Below are 17,257 nucleotides of genomic sequence, written 5' to 3' on the forward strand. Positions count from 1 at the left end.
AATTACATTTTTATTAAATCTTCAGAACAATGACAGTGGTTTTCAGTGACTGAGAGGGTGTGTTCAAAGACTTTGCAAATACACAGCATTATTGTTGATTTAGTCTTTCAAAGAACTGTTTAGTTCATAGGTGCAGATGAAAAAGCTGCTAGCAGAAAAGTTAGAGTAGTGGCTTCAACATCTTGAATGGAACAGTCTCTGATAGATTTGTGCCTGTTTCTTTCCATTCCCATACAGAGCTCCCTTATTGTGTGACCTAAAATGAATGGGGTGTAGTATCATAATTTCCTTCTTTTTCAGTGTATTTTTCTGTTTCTTTGTACATTACCTTTCTTTTTCTTTAACAGTTTCCTCTCATTTTAAAAATTTCAAAGGTAGTCAAATGTTTATAACACCTGACTTGGCCAAATCTGCACTAGAGATTTGTACCAAAGAAACTTTCATTGATAGAAATGTATTGAGACAGTGTGGTCACAATAGCTGCTGCATGTTGTGTGAACTCTTGTCTACCTCCATGCAAAGTTTTTTTCATTTGTGGCACTGCTTCAAATGTGCACGTCTCAGTTCTAGTGCAGCTTTTGAAGATGTGGCTATAGAAAATGAATATGATTCTCCATTTTCACTGAGAATTGCGCACATCCTATAAAAACTTTCTGAATTGCTCAAAACTGAGTCCCCTTCAGGAGTCAGAAATAAGATAGGTTTTTCTTCTACCTTCCAAGAATGATGTAGAGACTGTACTAGAGTGTATTTTGAAATATGACAAAACAGTAATGACAAATCCATGCCAGAAGGCAAGAAGAAACAAATGTCACTTAAGACAACATGGTTGTCCTTTGTAAAGCTACAGGAATACATGTGTATTGGTTCAGAAGCTTGTTTTCAATGCTGAGAGGCCTGGGAGCATAGCCTCGGACTGAGCAGTTAGAAGTGGATTTGACAGTTGTTTGTGGACGCTGAGTGCACAGTACTGTCTTTTTAAAAAGTGATCCACTTCTTCAGTCTAGGTTTTTTGCTCTACTGCTTTGAAAAATGAAGATGCCCTCCTAGAGAAGTATTTTTCTGAGCTAGTTACAAAATACTGCCCCTTAAAGATCAAAACAGATAACCTTTGTCCAACCTGCTTTTGCAAGTCTGTGGTTTCTTCAATAGAGAATTAATAGGGAGGAACGTTGTATTATGCCTTAGTTACAAGAATCTGTGATCTAACTCATCCCCATCCATCTGGGAAATAGGTAAAACAAACACATCTCATGTTTCATCTTTAAGAATGCTGTTAAATTCTCTGCTCTCATGATGGTGGCTAAAATAATTCATTTAGATGGAAATGTTTTTGGAGATGTTCCTGCAATATCTAAATGACATTTAAAAGCCCTAACCTGAGAGTCAAAGTTGGAATTTGGTATTGTAAACTCTTCTGGAGTTAATACCCTGGTAGCAGCTGAGGCTGACATTTTAGTTTGTATTGGATTTTATTTATAGCTTGGAAGACAGGGTAATGTTCTGGTCCTTTCAGGCAATGACTTGTTTTAGAGTAATCCAGGAAATGGCAGCTTGTAGTTAAACTTTGGTTGAAAACATCAGTGATTAGAATCTTAACTAGTCCTGCTTCCCCACCATTTCCTTCCTTCTGTGCCGGATCAGTCTTTTTTGCTCCACCCGTTTTAGCTAGATGGGATTCTGAGCTACATGATGTTGCTCTTGGGTAAAATGCTGGATTATAAGAGCAAACACAATTTTTCTTTCCTTTATTCTCTTCTTTATTCTCTTCTTTTTTTCCCCTATAGGCTTTTTTCCTCATGTTTTTTAAAAAGCCCATTATGGATAGATAAACAACCTAGCAACACAAGAGATTAATTAAAAGGGGTAAGAAACAGTCTAGTTTCTAGAAACAGAAAAGTGTCTAGTGTCTAGAAACAGAAAATAAAAAAATGCTTTTGTCAAAATTGTCAAGGAATTTTGAGAGTTATGTTACTGATACACATGCAGTTATATGGCATCTCTCACAGAATGCCATCCTTTGCATCATAAAGACCATCCTTCCTAGCATTTCTGTTAAACTTTTGTCAGTTTAACTTTTGTCAGTTCTTGTCTTAGCCTGAACCTTATCTGCATTCCTTTCTTGTTACTGTAATATCATGTTTGATATTTCAGTTATCCAAGATAAATATTTTCATTTCTTATAAGACTTTAGAGGTTTGCAGAGTCAATTTAATACTGAATGTCTTTAAGAGAAATGTTTTGAATCAAGATGGCTAACTTAAACCTTCAATTTTTCTTTTTTTTTCCTGCTAGTCATGATAGAACAATGCAAGATATTGTTTACAAACTTGTGCCAGGCCTCCAAGAAGGTAAGTTTTCTAGTATAACCTATTTTTACTGAATGTTCGATTTACACATAGTTCCTTTACATTAACAAAAGGAGGAAGTGAGGAAAATTACATTTTCACTTGTTCCGGTTCTAGTACTACTTTTCCTCTATACTTCAGTGCTTTTTTAAATTTTAGATTGTACTAGCAGTGTTACTGAAAAAACTTTAGAAATTAAAATGCTGGTGTCGTTTCAGGGAAAAGTAACATTATGTAAACCTAAATAGCACTACAACTTTTTCATGCTGGCATTCTATAATTTGCTTACATTCTTCAATAAACTGTGTACATATTCATGTCTTTTTTGACAGCTTTGAAGAGTTCTCAGAGGTAGAATACTAATGTAGCATAACTTTTAGCTTCAGTGAATTTTTCTTCTCCTAAGATGTACTTAAATCCTTTGCTGGCAGGTACCTTTGTATTTATGTTCTTATAATCTACTTTGATAATGAATCTGTTGAACTAAAGGAATGCTTTATAGTAATTGTTCAGTATTATTTTTCAGTGGTGTGTTGCTACTTTTATTTAAGTATAATATTTCAATCCAATTAAGCTGTCAAGTGAGAACATTATTGGACATTTATAAGCAAGTTTAGGTAAAGAGATTATTTTAAAATTATTTCTAGGATATTGAAAATCAGAAGTACAGATAAAAATTCAAAACCAATATATTGACAGAAATATTGAAGGGGGAAAAACCACAAAGTATGGCATAGTATTTAAAATTTATTTTATATGTAATAACAGAATAGTGTAATAATAGCTCTGCAGATGACTTGGTAGTATTCTGCTTCTTAAGAATAAGATCTGGGGTAACTCGATTATGGCAACAAGAGTAGAGAAGTAGCAAAAAGTGCTAATACCACTTCCTGCCTGACAAGCTTCTTTTACAGAACAGAGGAGGATTTTGGAATACCTTGATAAATATTTTGTTGGAACTTTATTACATAACTAATATTTACAATTTTAAACAGCGGAAATGAAAAAGCAGAGGGAATTCTATCACAAACTGGGTATGGAAATACCAGGGGACATCAAAGGGGAGACATGGTCTGCAAAGCAACATTTAGATTCACATCGCAATGGTAAATGGTCTTATGTTTATTCTGTCTTGGGGTGGGGGCACAGGCTGCCATTAAGTTGCTGAAAGGATCTGTCAGATGTAGGTGTCTAGCTAATATTTATTAGCACTCATAATTGTTGTATAATATTGTACAAGGCTTGCTTGTGCTTATATATTGGACTATATACAAGAACTCACCACTTTGAAATCACCGTCTAAGTGCAGTATTATTTTGCATCACACTTGTTATAGAATGTGTTCTTTTTGCTGGCTGTAATGTGTTCCTGGTTAAGATCTTCAGTAGTATCTATGTGGGAACTCTGTGATAAGAAAAAGTTAATTTTTATCCCAGTGCTGACTTTCTTTAACTGCAGAAACTACTGATGTTAAGTGTAATCTTGTGATAGAAATGCTGTAGTGGTTGCACTTAAAATGTATGTGTGTGTGTATTTATCCAAGAGCAAAATAATTTTCAAATTTGTGACTGTCAGGAGAGCATATCAGTTTTACAGAATAGTGAATGAGCCCTGGCAAATTTGTAGCAAGGTGTCTTGAACTGATTTTCTGCTACCAAGAATAAAGCTGCTTTCCAACTTTTTTCCTGGTTAGAAGAGAAGCTGATCATACTCTGACAAGCTTAATTAGTTAAAAAATACAAACCCAAACAAAAAAAACCACATTTGCTCTTATAGTCTTGACTTTGTTTCAGCATTACCTGTCATCTGATATGTCTAATTTAATTATTGTAATGCTCTTATTTCTTCTGAAAGGTGAAACTAAACCAGATGAAAATGCATACAAAGAAACTTCTGAAGAAAAACAGGAAGAAGATAATGACTATCATCGAAGTGATGAACAGGTGGGCTTACTTTTGATATAGGGCATTTCTTAGTTTTATTTTGTATTTCCACTTTATCTTTAAATTATTATTTTTATTTGATAAACTTTTTTCCCTCTGACAGTGTTCTCCCATGCTTTTGTGTAAACTTGAGCTTCATCTTTTTTATTTAGGTAGCTGTGGAGAAATTTGGTTTTGAGAATTTCATTAAGGTTTGATAGTTATAACTATTCCTGTGTTTCCTGAATGTTGGCTTTCATCTCAACTAGATTTCAAGTCATTTGGGCCCTTTATCTGAGAGTCTACTCTCATGCCACTCTGGTGCATGAGGACTAAATATGTTTCAATAATTAGAATGAAAAGTCTTTTTTTACTTAGTATTTAGCGTCAAGTTTTAAACACAAAACCTTTTTGAGTATGAAACTTGCTATTGGAATACACAGGTCACTGCCTTCATGTTTCCCTGCTAACTGTGTCCAAAGTAAATTAAATTTGGATTAATTTTCCATTTAATGATAGTGCAATGGTAGTATTCAGATGGATTGTGCTTTGTAACAGATCATTTAAGTGCACAGAATAAAACTTGTCCTAAAGAGCTTTGTCGTGGTTTTGGCCAAATTGGCCAATGGCTGGCGACAGATGCTCTCCCCCAACATCTTGCACACAGAGAGGAGGAGGAGAAATAAAGAGATTTACGAGTTTAAAAGAAACTAAACTACTTTAATGAAATATTAATAATAAAATAAAAAGGAAAATAATGAAATAGATACAGTATATACAAAACCATATTAAACTCCCAGGATGATGTCACCAGCAGGCACTGGGGAAGTCCCAGGCTGGACTCAGCGACGGGTGGGAACCGGGTTCCAGAGTTGGAGTCAGGAACACACAGATCGGGATCAAAGGCAGATGAACAGGCAGGGTCCTCCTCAGATATCAGCCACTGAAGGAAGAGAGAGCTGACCCTTTGATCCCTCAGCTTTTATACTGAGCATGGGGCAGATGGGATGGAATATCCCTGTTGGTCAGTTTTGGGTCGCCTGTCCTGTCCGCTCCTCCCTGCAGGTGGGACCCCTCTACGCTTTTCCGCTTCCGACCCTCCAATGGGGCAAATAACGAAATTAGCTGACCTTGATTGTTATAGCAATAAGTATAAGCAAGAGCCTCTCTGCGTACCATTCCTTGGCATGAACTGTCTTATCACTCTGAATGAACTGCTTTAGACACAACATGCTGTTAATTTCAGAGAGTTAGAAGAGGCCTAGCTAAGAACTAAAATTACTGAACAGAAAGTTGGTTCTGTTTTACCTCAACCCGGGACAAGCTTAGACTAAATAAAGAAAATAGATAATTGAGAAAAGAAGAGGGAATTGAAGCACAGAGATCAAAAGGCCATTTTTTCACATATAATCTTTTGAACTTCAAAAATTTGTTGCATCATCTACATCAGTAAATTTTAAAATTCAAAATATTATTTTAAAACATGCCTTAAATATTAAACCATGTCACCGGATTCAGAGGTTAGATTAGAAACAGTAATTAAGAAGTGGTAATGGTTTTGTGAGGGAGCAGGGGCAGGCTGCTGCTCCATAGGGGCAGGCAAGCCAGGAGCCAAGAGTGACAGCAAGGCAGACAGGGCACTGACCTCAACCATCAAGGGGTGCAGTTCCACAATAACTGAATAAGGAGAGCACAGCAGCTCTGGTGATAGTGACCAGATTCAGCCACAGTCCAGTGATCACCAGGTAAATCTTTAGTGATGAGGCAGGTCCAAGGTTAAGCCAGAAAGTAAAATCAGCAAGTTGAAGTCAGGTCCAGAGATGACAGTAATCAAGATCATACACAGTCCAGTGATCACCAAACCAAGTCCATAGTGATGAGACAGGTCCAAGGTCAAGCCAGGAAGTCTAATCTGTCAGTCAGAGTCTAGGCCAGGCATGGGCATGGTTGCAACATAGCTCATGCAGGGCAACCAACCAAGGGAGGGAGCTTCAGCTTAAATGATGCTGCTAAGTGGAGCAGAGTGAGCTCACACTGAAAATTCTTCAAGCTTTTTCTCAAACAGCTCTTTCTTCACAATAATTTCATGGTCATACAGCTGCTTATCAAAATTGGCCCTGAGCTCAGGCAACCAAACCCACAGCGGGAAGGGCAATGAGCTCAGGGTCCTGACAGGTTTTTATATTAGATATCTCGCTTTGGCCTTGACCTAGGCTTCTTCTGAACTAGTTGTAACCTCTGCAGTTAGGAAAAAAAGCTCTGGAACAAGACAGCCCTAAAGTTTTGCTTTGAATTTTTGTCCAGATCCCTTTTGAGTTGAATGGTGCTTAACAGTAAGCTGACAAAATACAAGACAACCTTTTTTTTTAATGACACTGCATGCGTTTTTCTTTAAAAAATACTGGTATTCTACATTTTCACCTTTTTGTTGGACTCATAAATGCTGCATTACAGGGACTGTGTTTGCTTTTTCCTGAAGGTAAGCATCTGCTTGGAATGCAATAGCAGCAAATTACGTGGATTGAAACGAAAATGGATCCGCTGCTCAGCACAAGCAACAGTCTTGCATCTAAAGAAGTTCATTGCTAAAAAACTTAACCTTTCTTCTTTTAATGAGGTAATGTTTTAATGTTTTAACATGATTTTGCAAATGAAAATCTTATGGATTATTTTCATAACAGTGTCTTTCCTTCCAATCAGATTTAAAAAAAACCTGAAGCACACACTATTTGCTAATATAAAGAAACAGAAAATGGCTATTTAAGTTGAGGAGCTGAATGCAGACAAATAGGTTTTCCTCCAAATTTACCTCCCCCCTCCTTTTAATTTAAAGATGCTGATCATCTTCCCTTTTTTTTCTGCCCCTCCAATACAATGTAGCTCTTACTGGTTCCTGGCTTTATAAAAAGTTGGCAGTGCAGCTCAGTGTGTTGTTCCATGACTAGTTTTAAAACATACCAAGAGGCTTGGTTATGTGTTTTCCACCTGTGTTAAAACTGAGTCCTGCAAGATGCTTTTTTTGGTGGCCTTAAATGAAGGGATACGCTGCCCTAGCAGAGATTTTTCACTCAGTGCAGAGAATGGATTATAAGACTTGAACACTACTGAAAGACTGAGTAAATGGATAAAAGCACATATACTTTCTTCTGTTTCTCTACTCTGAGTGAAACTCATCCTTGTGTAGTATCAGCTGGTGCCACCGTCTCTGCAGGGAGTACATAATTGGACTGTTTGTGGGAAGAAATCATGGTGTAGGGTAAGGGGAGAAAGAGGCTTTTATATACTCTGCAAGTTCTGTCATTTCAGATTCTAAAACTAGAACAGATAATGGCAGCAGGCATGTGAAAATGCAGCCTCTGTTTCCTCTTTGTTTGTATTAGTCACAGTCCGCCTCCATCCAGTCTGACTCTCAAACTGCCATCTCTCAATCTTGAAAACTTCCAAGGATGGTGATGCCATGACCTATTTGGGAAACTTGTTCTGGTGCTTAATGATTCTTGTTGAGATTTTTTTTGCTCCTTATAGTCAGTCAGAACTTCCTGTTTCCATTGATGACCATTGTCCCTCATTCTCCTACCATGCATATCGGTAAAGAGCCTAGCTCTATCTTCTCTATAGGCTTCTCTTAGCTATTGGAAGGCTGTAACTAGGTCCCCTTTAAGCCTTCTCTTCTCCAAGATAAACAGGCCCAGTTCCCTCAACCTCTCCTTATAGGGCCTGTGTTCAAGCACCCTGACCACCTTGGTGACCCTCCGCTGAACTTGCTCAAGTTTATCAACATTTTTCTTGTACCGGAGGGGCCAAAACTGGATGCAGCATTACAGATGTGGTCTAATGAATGATGAGTTAAAGGGGAATAATCACTTAGAATCATAAAATGGAAGGTTGGAAGGGACCTTCAAAGATCATCTAGTCCAACCCCCCTGCCATGAGCAGGGACATAGAAGCATGGAATTGTCTAGGTTGGAAGGGACCTTTAAGATCATCAAGTCCAACCATTAACCTAACACAGATAAAACCACCACTAAACCTTGTCACTAAGCACCATGTCTACACATCTTTTAAATACCTTCAGGGATAGTGCTTCAACCACTTCCCTGGGCAGCCTGTTCCAATGTTTGCTAACCCTTTCTGTGAAGAAATTTCTCCTAATAACCATCCTAAACCTCCCCTGGTGCAACTTGAGGCCATTTCATCTTGTCCTATCACTTGTTACTTCAGAGAACAGACCAACCCCTACCTCTCTACAACCTCCTTTCAGGTAGTTGTAGAGAGCGATGAGGTCTCCCCTCAGCCTCCTTTTCTCCAGACTAAACAACCCTAGTTCCCTCAGCCACTCCTCATAAGATCTGTGCTCTAGACCCCTCACCAGCTTCGTTGCCCTTCTCTGGACATGCTCCAGAACCTCGATGTCTTTTCTGTGGTGAGGAGCCTAAAACTGAACATGGTATTCGAGGTGCAGCCTTATCAGTGCTGAGTACAGGGGGACGATCACTTCCCTAGTCCTACTCACCACAATATTCCTGATACAGGCCAGGATGCTGTTGGCCTTCTTGGCCACCTGGGCACACTGCTGGCTCATATTCAGCTGGCTGTCAACCAATACCCCCAGGTCCTTTTCTGCCGGTCAGCTTTCATTAGACATCTTTCACTAGACCAGGTTGCTCAAAGCCCCATCCAACCTGACCTTGAACATTTCCAGGGATGGGGAATCCACAACTTCTCTGGGCAACCTGTTCCAGTGTCTCACCACCCTCATCATAAAGAATTTCTTCCTTATGTCCAGTCTAAACCTACACTCTTTCAGTTTAAATCTGTTGCCCCTTGTCCTATCACTACAGGCCCTGGCAAAATGTCTTTTTCCATCTTTCTTAAAAGCCCCCGTTACATATTGAAAGGCCACAATAAGGTCTCCCTGGAGCCTTCTCTTCTCCAGGCTGAAGAACCCCAACTCTCTCAGCCTGTCTTCATAGGAGAGGTGCTCCAGCCCTCTGATCATCTTTGTGGCCCTCCTCTGGACCCGCTCCAACAGGTCCATGTCTTTCTTGTACTGAGGACCCCAGAGCTGGATGTAGTACTCCAGGTGGGGTCTCACCAGAGCAGAGTAGAGGGGAAGAATCACCTCTCTCGACCTGCTGACCATATATCTTCTGATGCAGCCCAGGATACAATTGGCTTTCTGGGCTGCAAGCGCACATTGTTGGCTCATGTCCAGCTTTTCATCCACCAGTACCCCCAAGTCCTTCTCTGCAGGGCTGCTCTCAATCCATTCATCTCCCAGTCTATATTGATACTGGGGATTGCCCCAACCGAAGCGCAGGCCCCTGCACTTAGCCTTGTTGAACTTCTTGAGGTTCGCAGAGGCCTACTCCTCAAGCTTGTCCCTCTGGATGGCAGCCCTTCCCTCTAGGGAATCAACTGCACCACTCACCTTGGTGTCATCTGCAAACTTGCTGAGGGTGTACTTAATCCCACTGTCTCTGTCACCGATGCAAATATTAAATAGTATTGGTCCCAGTATGGACCCTCGAGGGACACCACTCGTTACTGGTTTCCACTTGGACATTGTTCCGTTGACTTCCTTCAGTTTATTGGCTGTGCTTCTGTTGATTCACCCCAGTATCCTGTTAGGCTTCATCACTGCCAGAGCACACCGCTGACTCACGTTCACCTTGCTTTCAACCAGGACCCCAGGTCCTTTCAGCAGAGCTGCTACCCAGCTTGTAACGTCTCATGACTTTGCTGTTATTCTTGTTGAATTTCATGAGATTCTTGTCAGCCCATCCTTCTGCCCTGTCCAGGTCCCTCTAAATGGCAGCCCTGTCCTCAAGTGTGTCAGCTGCACTCCCCTAGTTTGGTGTCATCCACAATCTTGATGAGGTGGATTTTGTCTCCTCTTCCAGGTCACTGATAAAGACATTCAACAGCACAGGTCCCAGGATAGACTCCTGCAGTACTCCACGTGTTACTGGCCTCTACGTAGAGTACAACCCATTTAACCACTACCTTCTGAGCCTGACAGTCCACCTGGGTCTTCATTCATCAGGTAGTCCACCCATCCAGATCATAATGTCCCAATTTGGATACAAGGATGCTGTGCAAGATGGTGCTGAAAGCCTTGTTTAAGTCAAGGTTGACAACATCCACTGTTCTCTCCTCATCCATCGATCTAGTCATTTCATTAAAGAAGGCAATCAGTTTGGTCAAGTATGATTTTTTCCCTTGGTGATTGGGAGTAGCCAGCATGGATTTACCTTTGCCTTTATGTGCCCAGAAATGGCTTCCAAGAGGACCCACTTCATAACTTGCCCAGGGATCACCAAAGTGAGGCTGACTGGCCTCTAGTTCCCTAAATAGTCCTTTCTGCCCTTTTTGAAGATGGGTACAACATTTCTCCAGGCATTGGGTACTTTCCCTGATCTCTGTGACCTTTCAGTGATGATAGTGTGGCCTCACAATGACATCAGCAAATTCTTGTGGCAACCCTTGGACGCATCCCATCTGGTCCCATGGACTAGTATGGGTTGAGATTTCTCAATAGATCCCTGACTCTATCCTCCTCTGCTACTGGCAGTTCATCTCCTCCTTGAACCCTGTCTCTAGGCACAAAAAGGCTGGGAGACCTTGCTGGTGAAAACCAAGGCACAGAAGGCACTGAATACCTCAACCTTATCTGCAGACACTGTCACTAAATTGTCCACCCCATGCAGCAGTGGGCTCACATTTTACTTGCTTATTCTTTTATTAATAATGTAGCAGTTGAAGTTCTTCTTGTTGCCCTTGATGTCCCTTGCCAGTTTCAGCTCCAGCTGAGCTTTGGCTTTCCCCAAACCATCTCTGTATACCCAGGCAATGTTTCTGTATTCCTCCTTTGTAGCCTGTCCTCACTTCCACCTCCTGTATATGTCCTTTTTCTCATGAGCTCCCTGTTTGGCCAAGCTGGTATCCTGATACATCTACTCATTTTTCTGAGTATTGGGATGGACTTGTGCTTGGAGGACGATGTCCTTAAGGTCTTGTCATCTCTTGAGCTCCTTTGCCCTTCAGAGCTGCCTCTCATGGGATCCCACTTACTAGCTTCCTGAAAAAGCAAATTTCTTCCCAGGATCTGTATTCTGCTACTTGATTTCCTCGCTCCCTTCAGGATCTTGAACTTCACTATGTCATGGTTGCTACAACCAAGGCTGCCATTGATTATCATGTCCCCAGAAAGGTCTTCCTTTTTGGTGAGTAGTTGATCCAGCTGTATGTCACCTATGGTCGGCCCATCTAGCATCTGTGTCAAAATTCCTAACACCTTTCAGAACCTGGATTGCTTTCTTACTAATTACACCTTTTGCTTTTGTGTTTAAACTCACTATTCCACTGCAGCAATCTCTGGTTTTACAACCTATTTGGTTCTTATTGAAATGTAAGAATGTTCATTCAACAGTACTTGTGTTTTGGGAGTCCTCCCTCACCATTTAAGGGCACATGGCATTTTTGTGGAAACAGTGTATTGGTATGTCCAGTGAAAAATATGTTTTTAGGATGAAGGCCCTAAGGATGTGAACACTTGGTTGAATGTTATAGACAAATCCTGGTTTGAGTTATTGTCTGTCAGCTAAGTTAGTGGACTGCATGCACATTCTTAGCTTTCTCAGATTGTGGTAAAGTACGATTAGCATATGTCACTTTCATGGTGACTTACCCTTTCAGTATATGTCACCTTGCAGTCAAATAGGCTAAGATCATGTGCATGATCATCTATTGCAATTCAGCTGATGGCTGATCACATGATCTCACATTTGCATATGAGTCCATACCCTTGCTATTTCCAGTATCAAGATCTTTCAAAGCTGACATAGAAAAGAAAAAACAACTACGAAGTTTCTGAAAAAAAAAGCCCTAAACACTGATGTATAAGTGGGGGATAGCCTTTTAAAAATGTATTTTCAAAGTAGAACATTACTTGCTGGGTACTGTGTAAACATTTTCATAGCATGTTAAAGGACAAAGCTGTCTTTACATGAGAATTGAGTTCTGTTTCTTTGATCTTTTTATTGGGCCTTACCTGAAGTGTATTGTTTCAAAGCCATGTTCTGTGTCTCAGTGAATTAATTATTTCTTCTTTTTACATCAGCTGGATATATTATGCAATGAAGAGATTCTTGGCAAGGACCACACACTCAAGTTTGTAGTTGTTACTAGATGGAGATTTAAGGTATGACACAACTGCTTTTCATCAAAATTTTCATGTTCCATGTAAATCATTAGCTGACTAAAGAACAAAGTTCATAAAGCATGTATCATGCAGGCCTATACTGCAATAACTTCAAAATGGTTTAATATATTATATTAATATAATATATTACATGTTAAATATTAAATATATAATATATAAATAAATAATAATTAATATATATTTTTAAATGTCTAATAAACTATCTTTAAACATAGGTATTTTTCTTAATTCAAGAGAAAAATGGGGGAAAATGTAAAATGTGCCACTAAGGAAAAGGGGAAGTTAATGGTAGATGTCAATTTGATAGTCATTAAAAATGTATAAGGTAAAAGAGGCTGAAGCCATTAAGAGGGACGTTTTTCTCAGCCGTGTCAGTCAGATATGACTAATATTACTCTATGTAGGTTGTGAAAATGGTTACAATGAAGAGACAAATATTCAATACATTCGTATTCTGTAGTTTGGCAGAGAGAGGCTGAATATACTCATTAAAGGAGGTGGATGAATTAACTTTGCTCCCCACTTCAGTTCAAGAGACTTGTAGCAATATTTAGTAGGCATAAATTGATTCGAGACAGCCAGCATGGCTTCACCAGGGGCAAGTCCTGCCTGATCACAGAATCACACAGAATCACAGAATGGTTTGAGTTGGAAGGAACCTTAAAGATCATCTAGTTCCAACCCCCCTGCCATGGGCAGGGACACCTCCCACTAGACCAGGCTGCTCAAAGCCCCATCCAGCCTGGCCTTGAACACCTCCAGGGATGGGGCATCCACAACTTCCCTGGGCAACCTGTTCCAGTGCCTCATCACCCTCACAGTAAAGAATTTCTTCCTGATATCCAATCTAAATCTACCCTCTTTCAGTTTAAAACCATTTATCTTTGGATGCATAAATAGAAGAATAGGTAGGCAATTTTTTTCTCTCTATGAAGAAGTAATTAATTTCAGATTAGGAAACAGAAGGTAGGAGATTGTAGTCAGTTATGACATATTTGTGAATGACCTGGAAAAGAGGTTAAATAGTGAGGTGACCCTGGCACCAATAAAGTTATTCAAGACACATAAATGTTGGTAATGAAAGGTTGCAGGAGGCCTTTACAGTACTGGATGATCAGGTGATAAAATGTCACCTAAAGTTCAATATGGGTAAATGTAGAGATGCATGCTGGGAAAAACATGTATCTGAACTTTATATATAAAAATAGTGGGCTCTGAGTTGACTGCCATCAAACAGAAATCAGGTTTTGGGGTTAGACATAAAGATATCGGCTCAGTAATCGTCCAAGAAAAACCTAAATGAAATGCTAGGAATTATTAGGAAAAGAACAGAGCGCTAATCAAGAGCACTGCTGTGCCTCTGTATAAATCCACTATATATACGTATCATGAAGATTTATACAGTAATGAGTGGCATGGAAAAGGCAGCAACTGTAAACTGGTTTATTTGGTGAAAGAGATGAAGGGTATCAAGTGAAACTTGTAGGTATGAGGTTTAGAATGAACAAAAGGAAGTGATTTTGTTGTAAATTCCATTTACCCTGATAGGGGATTGAATTGGGGAAGACACAGATCATAACCAATATTCATTAATAACAGCTTTTATAAATCATAGAATCACAGAATCATAGAATCACAGGTTGGAAGGGAACTCAAGGACCATCTGGTCCAACTTTTCTTGGCAAAAGCACAGTCTAGACAAGATGGCCCAGCAACCTGTTCATATGAATCTTAAAAGTGTCCAATGTTGGAGAATCCACCACTTCCCTGGGGAGATTATTCCAATGGCTGATTGTTCTCATTGTGAAAAAATTTCCTCTTGTGTCCAATCGGAATCTCCCCAGGAGTAATATTTCCCCTTGTCTTTTCCGTGTGATTCCTTGTAAAAAGGGAGTCTCCATCTTCTTTGTAGCCACCCCTTAAATACTGGAACATGGTGATAAGCTCTCCCCTAAGCCTTCTTTTCTCAAGGCTGAACAAACCCAGTTCTCTCAGTCTTTCCTCATATGGCAGGCTTCCCAGTCCTTTGATCATCTTGGTGGCCCTTCTCTGGACCCTCTCCAGCCTGTCCACATCTTTTTTGTATAGCAGGGACGAAAAATGAACACAGTATTCCAGGTGTGGGCTGACAAGCGCTGAGTAGAGTGGGATAATGACTTCTGGTGATGCCCTTGTTGATGCAACCCAGCATCCTGTTGTCTTTCTTTGCTGCAGCAGCACACTTTTCACTCATATTGAGTTTGTTGTCCACCAGGACCCCCAGGTCCCTTTCCACAGAGCTGCTCCCCAGCCAGGTAGATCCCAGCCTGTGCTGTACTCCTGGATTATGTTTTCCCAGGTGCAAGACCTTATATTTGTCCTTGTTGAACTTCACATGGTTCTTGTTAGCCCACTCTTCCAGCCTGTCCGGGTCTTCCTGCAGGGTGGCTCTCCCTTCTGAAGTATCCACTGCCACACTCAGTTCGGTATCATTGTCAAACTTCATCAGGCTATTATTAATAGCAGATAATTTTATATGGTATATTCATTTATTTCCTCACACACTCGGTCATAGTCACCCAGTTGGAGGAACAGCAGGGGGACCAACCCCAGCTGTGTACTCAGAAGCAGAGTGTCATACTGACATGCCAGTGGCTTCTAGTTAGGTGTTCAAACAGTCCTGTTGATACCTAAGTTAAACTTATGGTATTGTCAATTTTCATTCAGTTTATATAATCACAGAATGTTTCATTAGCTGTATAATCATTATAAGCATAAACATTTTGATTCTATACTATTTTATGATTATTACAATTAATAAAACTATCCATTCAAATGCAATTAACCATACAACAGGGTGTCTTAAGAGATATACTGATATTTCCTTAAGCTTTATTTCTTAAAAAATTTTACCTAATATCTCCTCATAACATGTGACAATGATGAAATGTTTCTCATTCCTCATATAATTTAGTTAACCAATGTGTTCTCTTTTATCATGAGTAAGATTACATTTACAGTAGATCTTTCCCAATTCTATTAAACATGTACATTTTACAATATCTTGTCAGGTATCTTAATATAATTGTCACCTAATGTAGCCCCAGTACAGGAATAGTGATATTCCTGGTCACTACTGAAAAAGTTAACACATGATTGTAATGATCAAAGCAGTTTCATCTGGCTTTCACTGTTGATAGTAGTGGCTTGATCTAACCCAAAGTTCTCAGCTAGCCTTGCCCTGCTTTTGCCCTTCTTATCTTCTTGCAGGTTTCAAAGAAAACTTTGTGTTTTTCTCAGATATGTGTCCCAAGGTTATGCAGCTGCATAGCATCAGCTGGGCTTTGGATCCTCAGCACATAGGCAACTGAACAGTTGAGGGAAGGGAGAAGGAGAAATAGCAGAGGAGAAAATACACAGAGTTGTTCACGTAATCAGTCGTCACATTCACGTATAGACTTCTACCATTTTCTTTCTTTTTTTTCTTTTACAGAAATGATGAGTTTAGTGATTAAGTTCTGATTATTAGATATAAGTAACCTCCAATACCTGGCATAGATAAGTATCTCACTTCAGTGTTACTTCTATTCTGGTTCAACCATAATATTTCAGTATTCATTATATATTATCCTCTTTCAGACCTTGATATATACACATGTGTAACCCTCAATTCTCTCAACCTTTAAGTACTGTTAGTACTCTGTTTCCCCTCTGTTTCAAACCTCTCTTTCTCTTTCCTTTCTTCTTTGATATCTCTCCCAAATTCCTTTTATATTTATACATTTGTTTAAAAGAACATTACTGAAATCAACAGTTCTGTCACTTGGTCTGGCTGCTTCTATTCAAATTGTTTCTTTGAGTATTATCTTGTAAACAAATAAAACTACCAAGGTTGTAAGGTTATTATAACTTTAGAGCATTTTTCCAAAGCTTTAACTGTGATCCCCCGCAGCCTGTGTGGACCCAAATCCTGAGTTGTAACACTTAAATCTGTTAGAGCTCTAAAAGGAGTCTTAATTCAAGTGTCTTAAACTGTTGTTATTACATTAAATAGTTAGACCAAGCTAAGCAAGACAAAGACAGGTTGAGTCACAGATTAGCTATCCAGCCATGCAAAACTTCATTGTAAGAATTACTGGCTACTCCAGTTAAACAAAAAAAAAATAAAGCTCCAAACAAGCAAAATATGACAAGTGAGGCCTATATTGAATCTGTGGCCTTGTTAGCAACAGCAATGCCATTTTTCCTGGGCTACAAGGTCACTTCTATCCCTCTCCTTTGGTAGTCCATGAATCACAGATTATTGCTCAATGAGTCCAACAAGGATGCTGCAAACTCTCCTATGGCTCAGGGCTCCTAATCAGGACTGAACAGAGACTCTTCTTGGAGGCATTCACTTTCTCCTATCAGGTCTTGCCTCATGATAATCTGTAAAGGTCTGACAGTTGTTCATGTCAGTCAGTACCTGATTTGCTAAATGTCTATGATTAACACAATTTATAAAAACAAGCAAACTATTGCTATAGGATGTAGAGCCAAGTTAAGAATTCCTGCAATTTCAGGAAACCTCTCTGGGTCTGATAGGCACTGATATGTACCGCTCACTATAGCTCAAGTCTACTAACCGCTACTGAATTAGGTCCTTCTGGGACGCTGCATATCTTACTCCTTGGTCTTGCCTCAGAGTTTACCTTGTTACAGTATAACTTTGTCAGCCCTTGCTTGTTGATGGAATGTTGATGTTAAGTATGTTGACCTGCAAAAATCAAAGCATAAAACAATAA

General features: G+C 39.6%; 1 protein-coding gene across 4 annotated transcripts in view; it reads left to right on the top strand.

Annotated features, from left to right (window-relative positions):
* Positions 1–17,257, top strand: part of LOC141735520 (polycomb group RING finger protein 3-like) — a 108,185-nt gene that overhangs the window by 74,385 nt on the left and 16,543 nt on the right. For 3 of the 4 annotated variants that reach the window (XM_074568435.1, XM_074568437.1, XM_074568436.1), the window contains 5 exons: positions 2,296–2,351; positions 3,344–3,454; positions 4,203–4,291; positions 6,750–6,887; positions 12,393–12,473. In XM_074568435.1, coding sequence (XP_074424536.1) covers positions 2,296–2,351; positions 3,344–3,454; positions 4,203–4,291; positions 6,750–6,887; positions 12,393–12,473 — 475 coding nt within the window. The remainder of the gene's footprint in view (positions 1–2,295; positions 2,352–3,343; positions 3,455–4,202; positions 4,292–6,749; positions 6,888–12,392; positions 12,474–17,257) is intronic. The other variant, XM_074568438.1, reaches the window with a different exon arrangement.

Source organism: Larus michahellis, chromosome W (genome assembly GCF_964199755.1).
Source record: "Larus michahellis chromosome W, bLarMic1.1, whole genome shotgun sequence".
Taxonomy (NCBI): Eukaryota; Metazoa; Chordata; class Aves; order Charadriiformes; family Laridae; genus Larus; species Larus michahellis.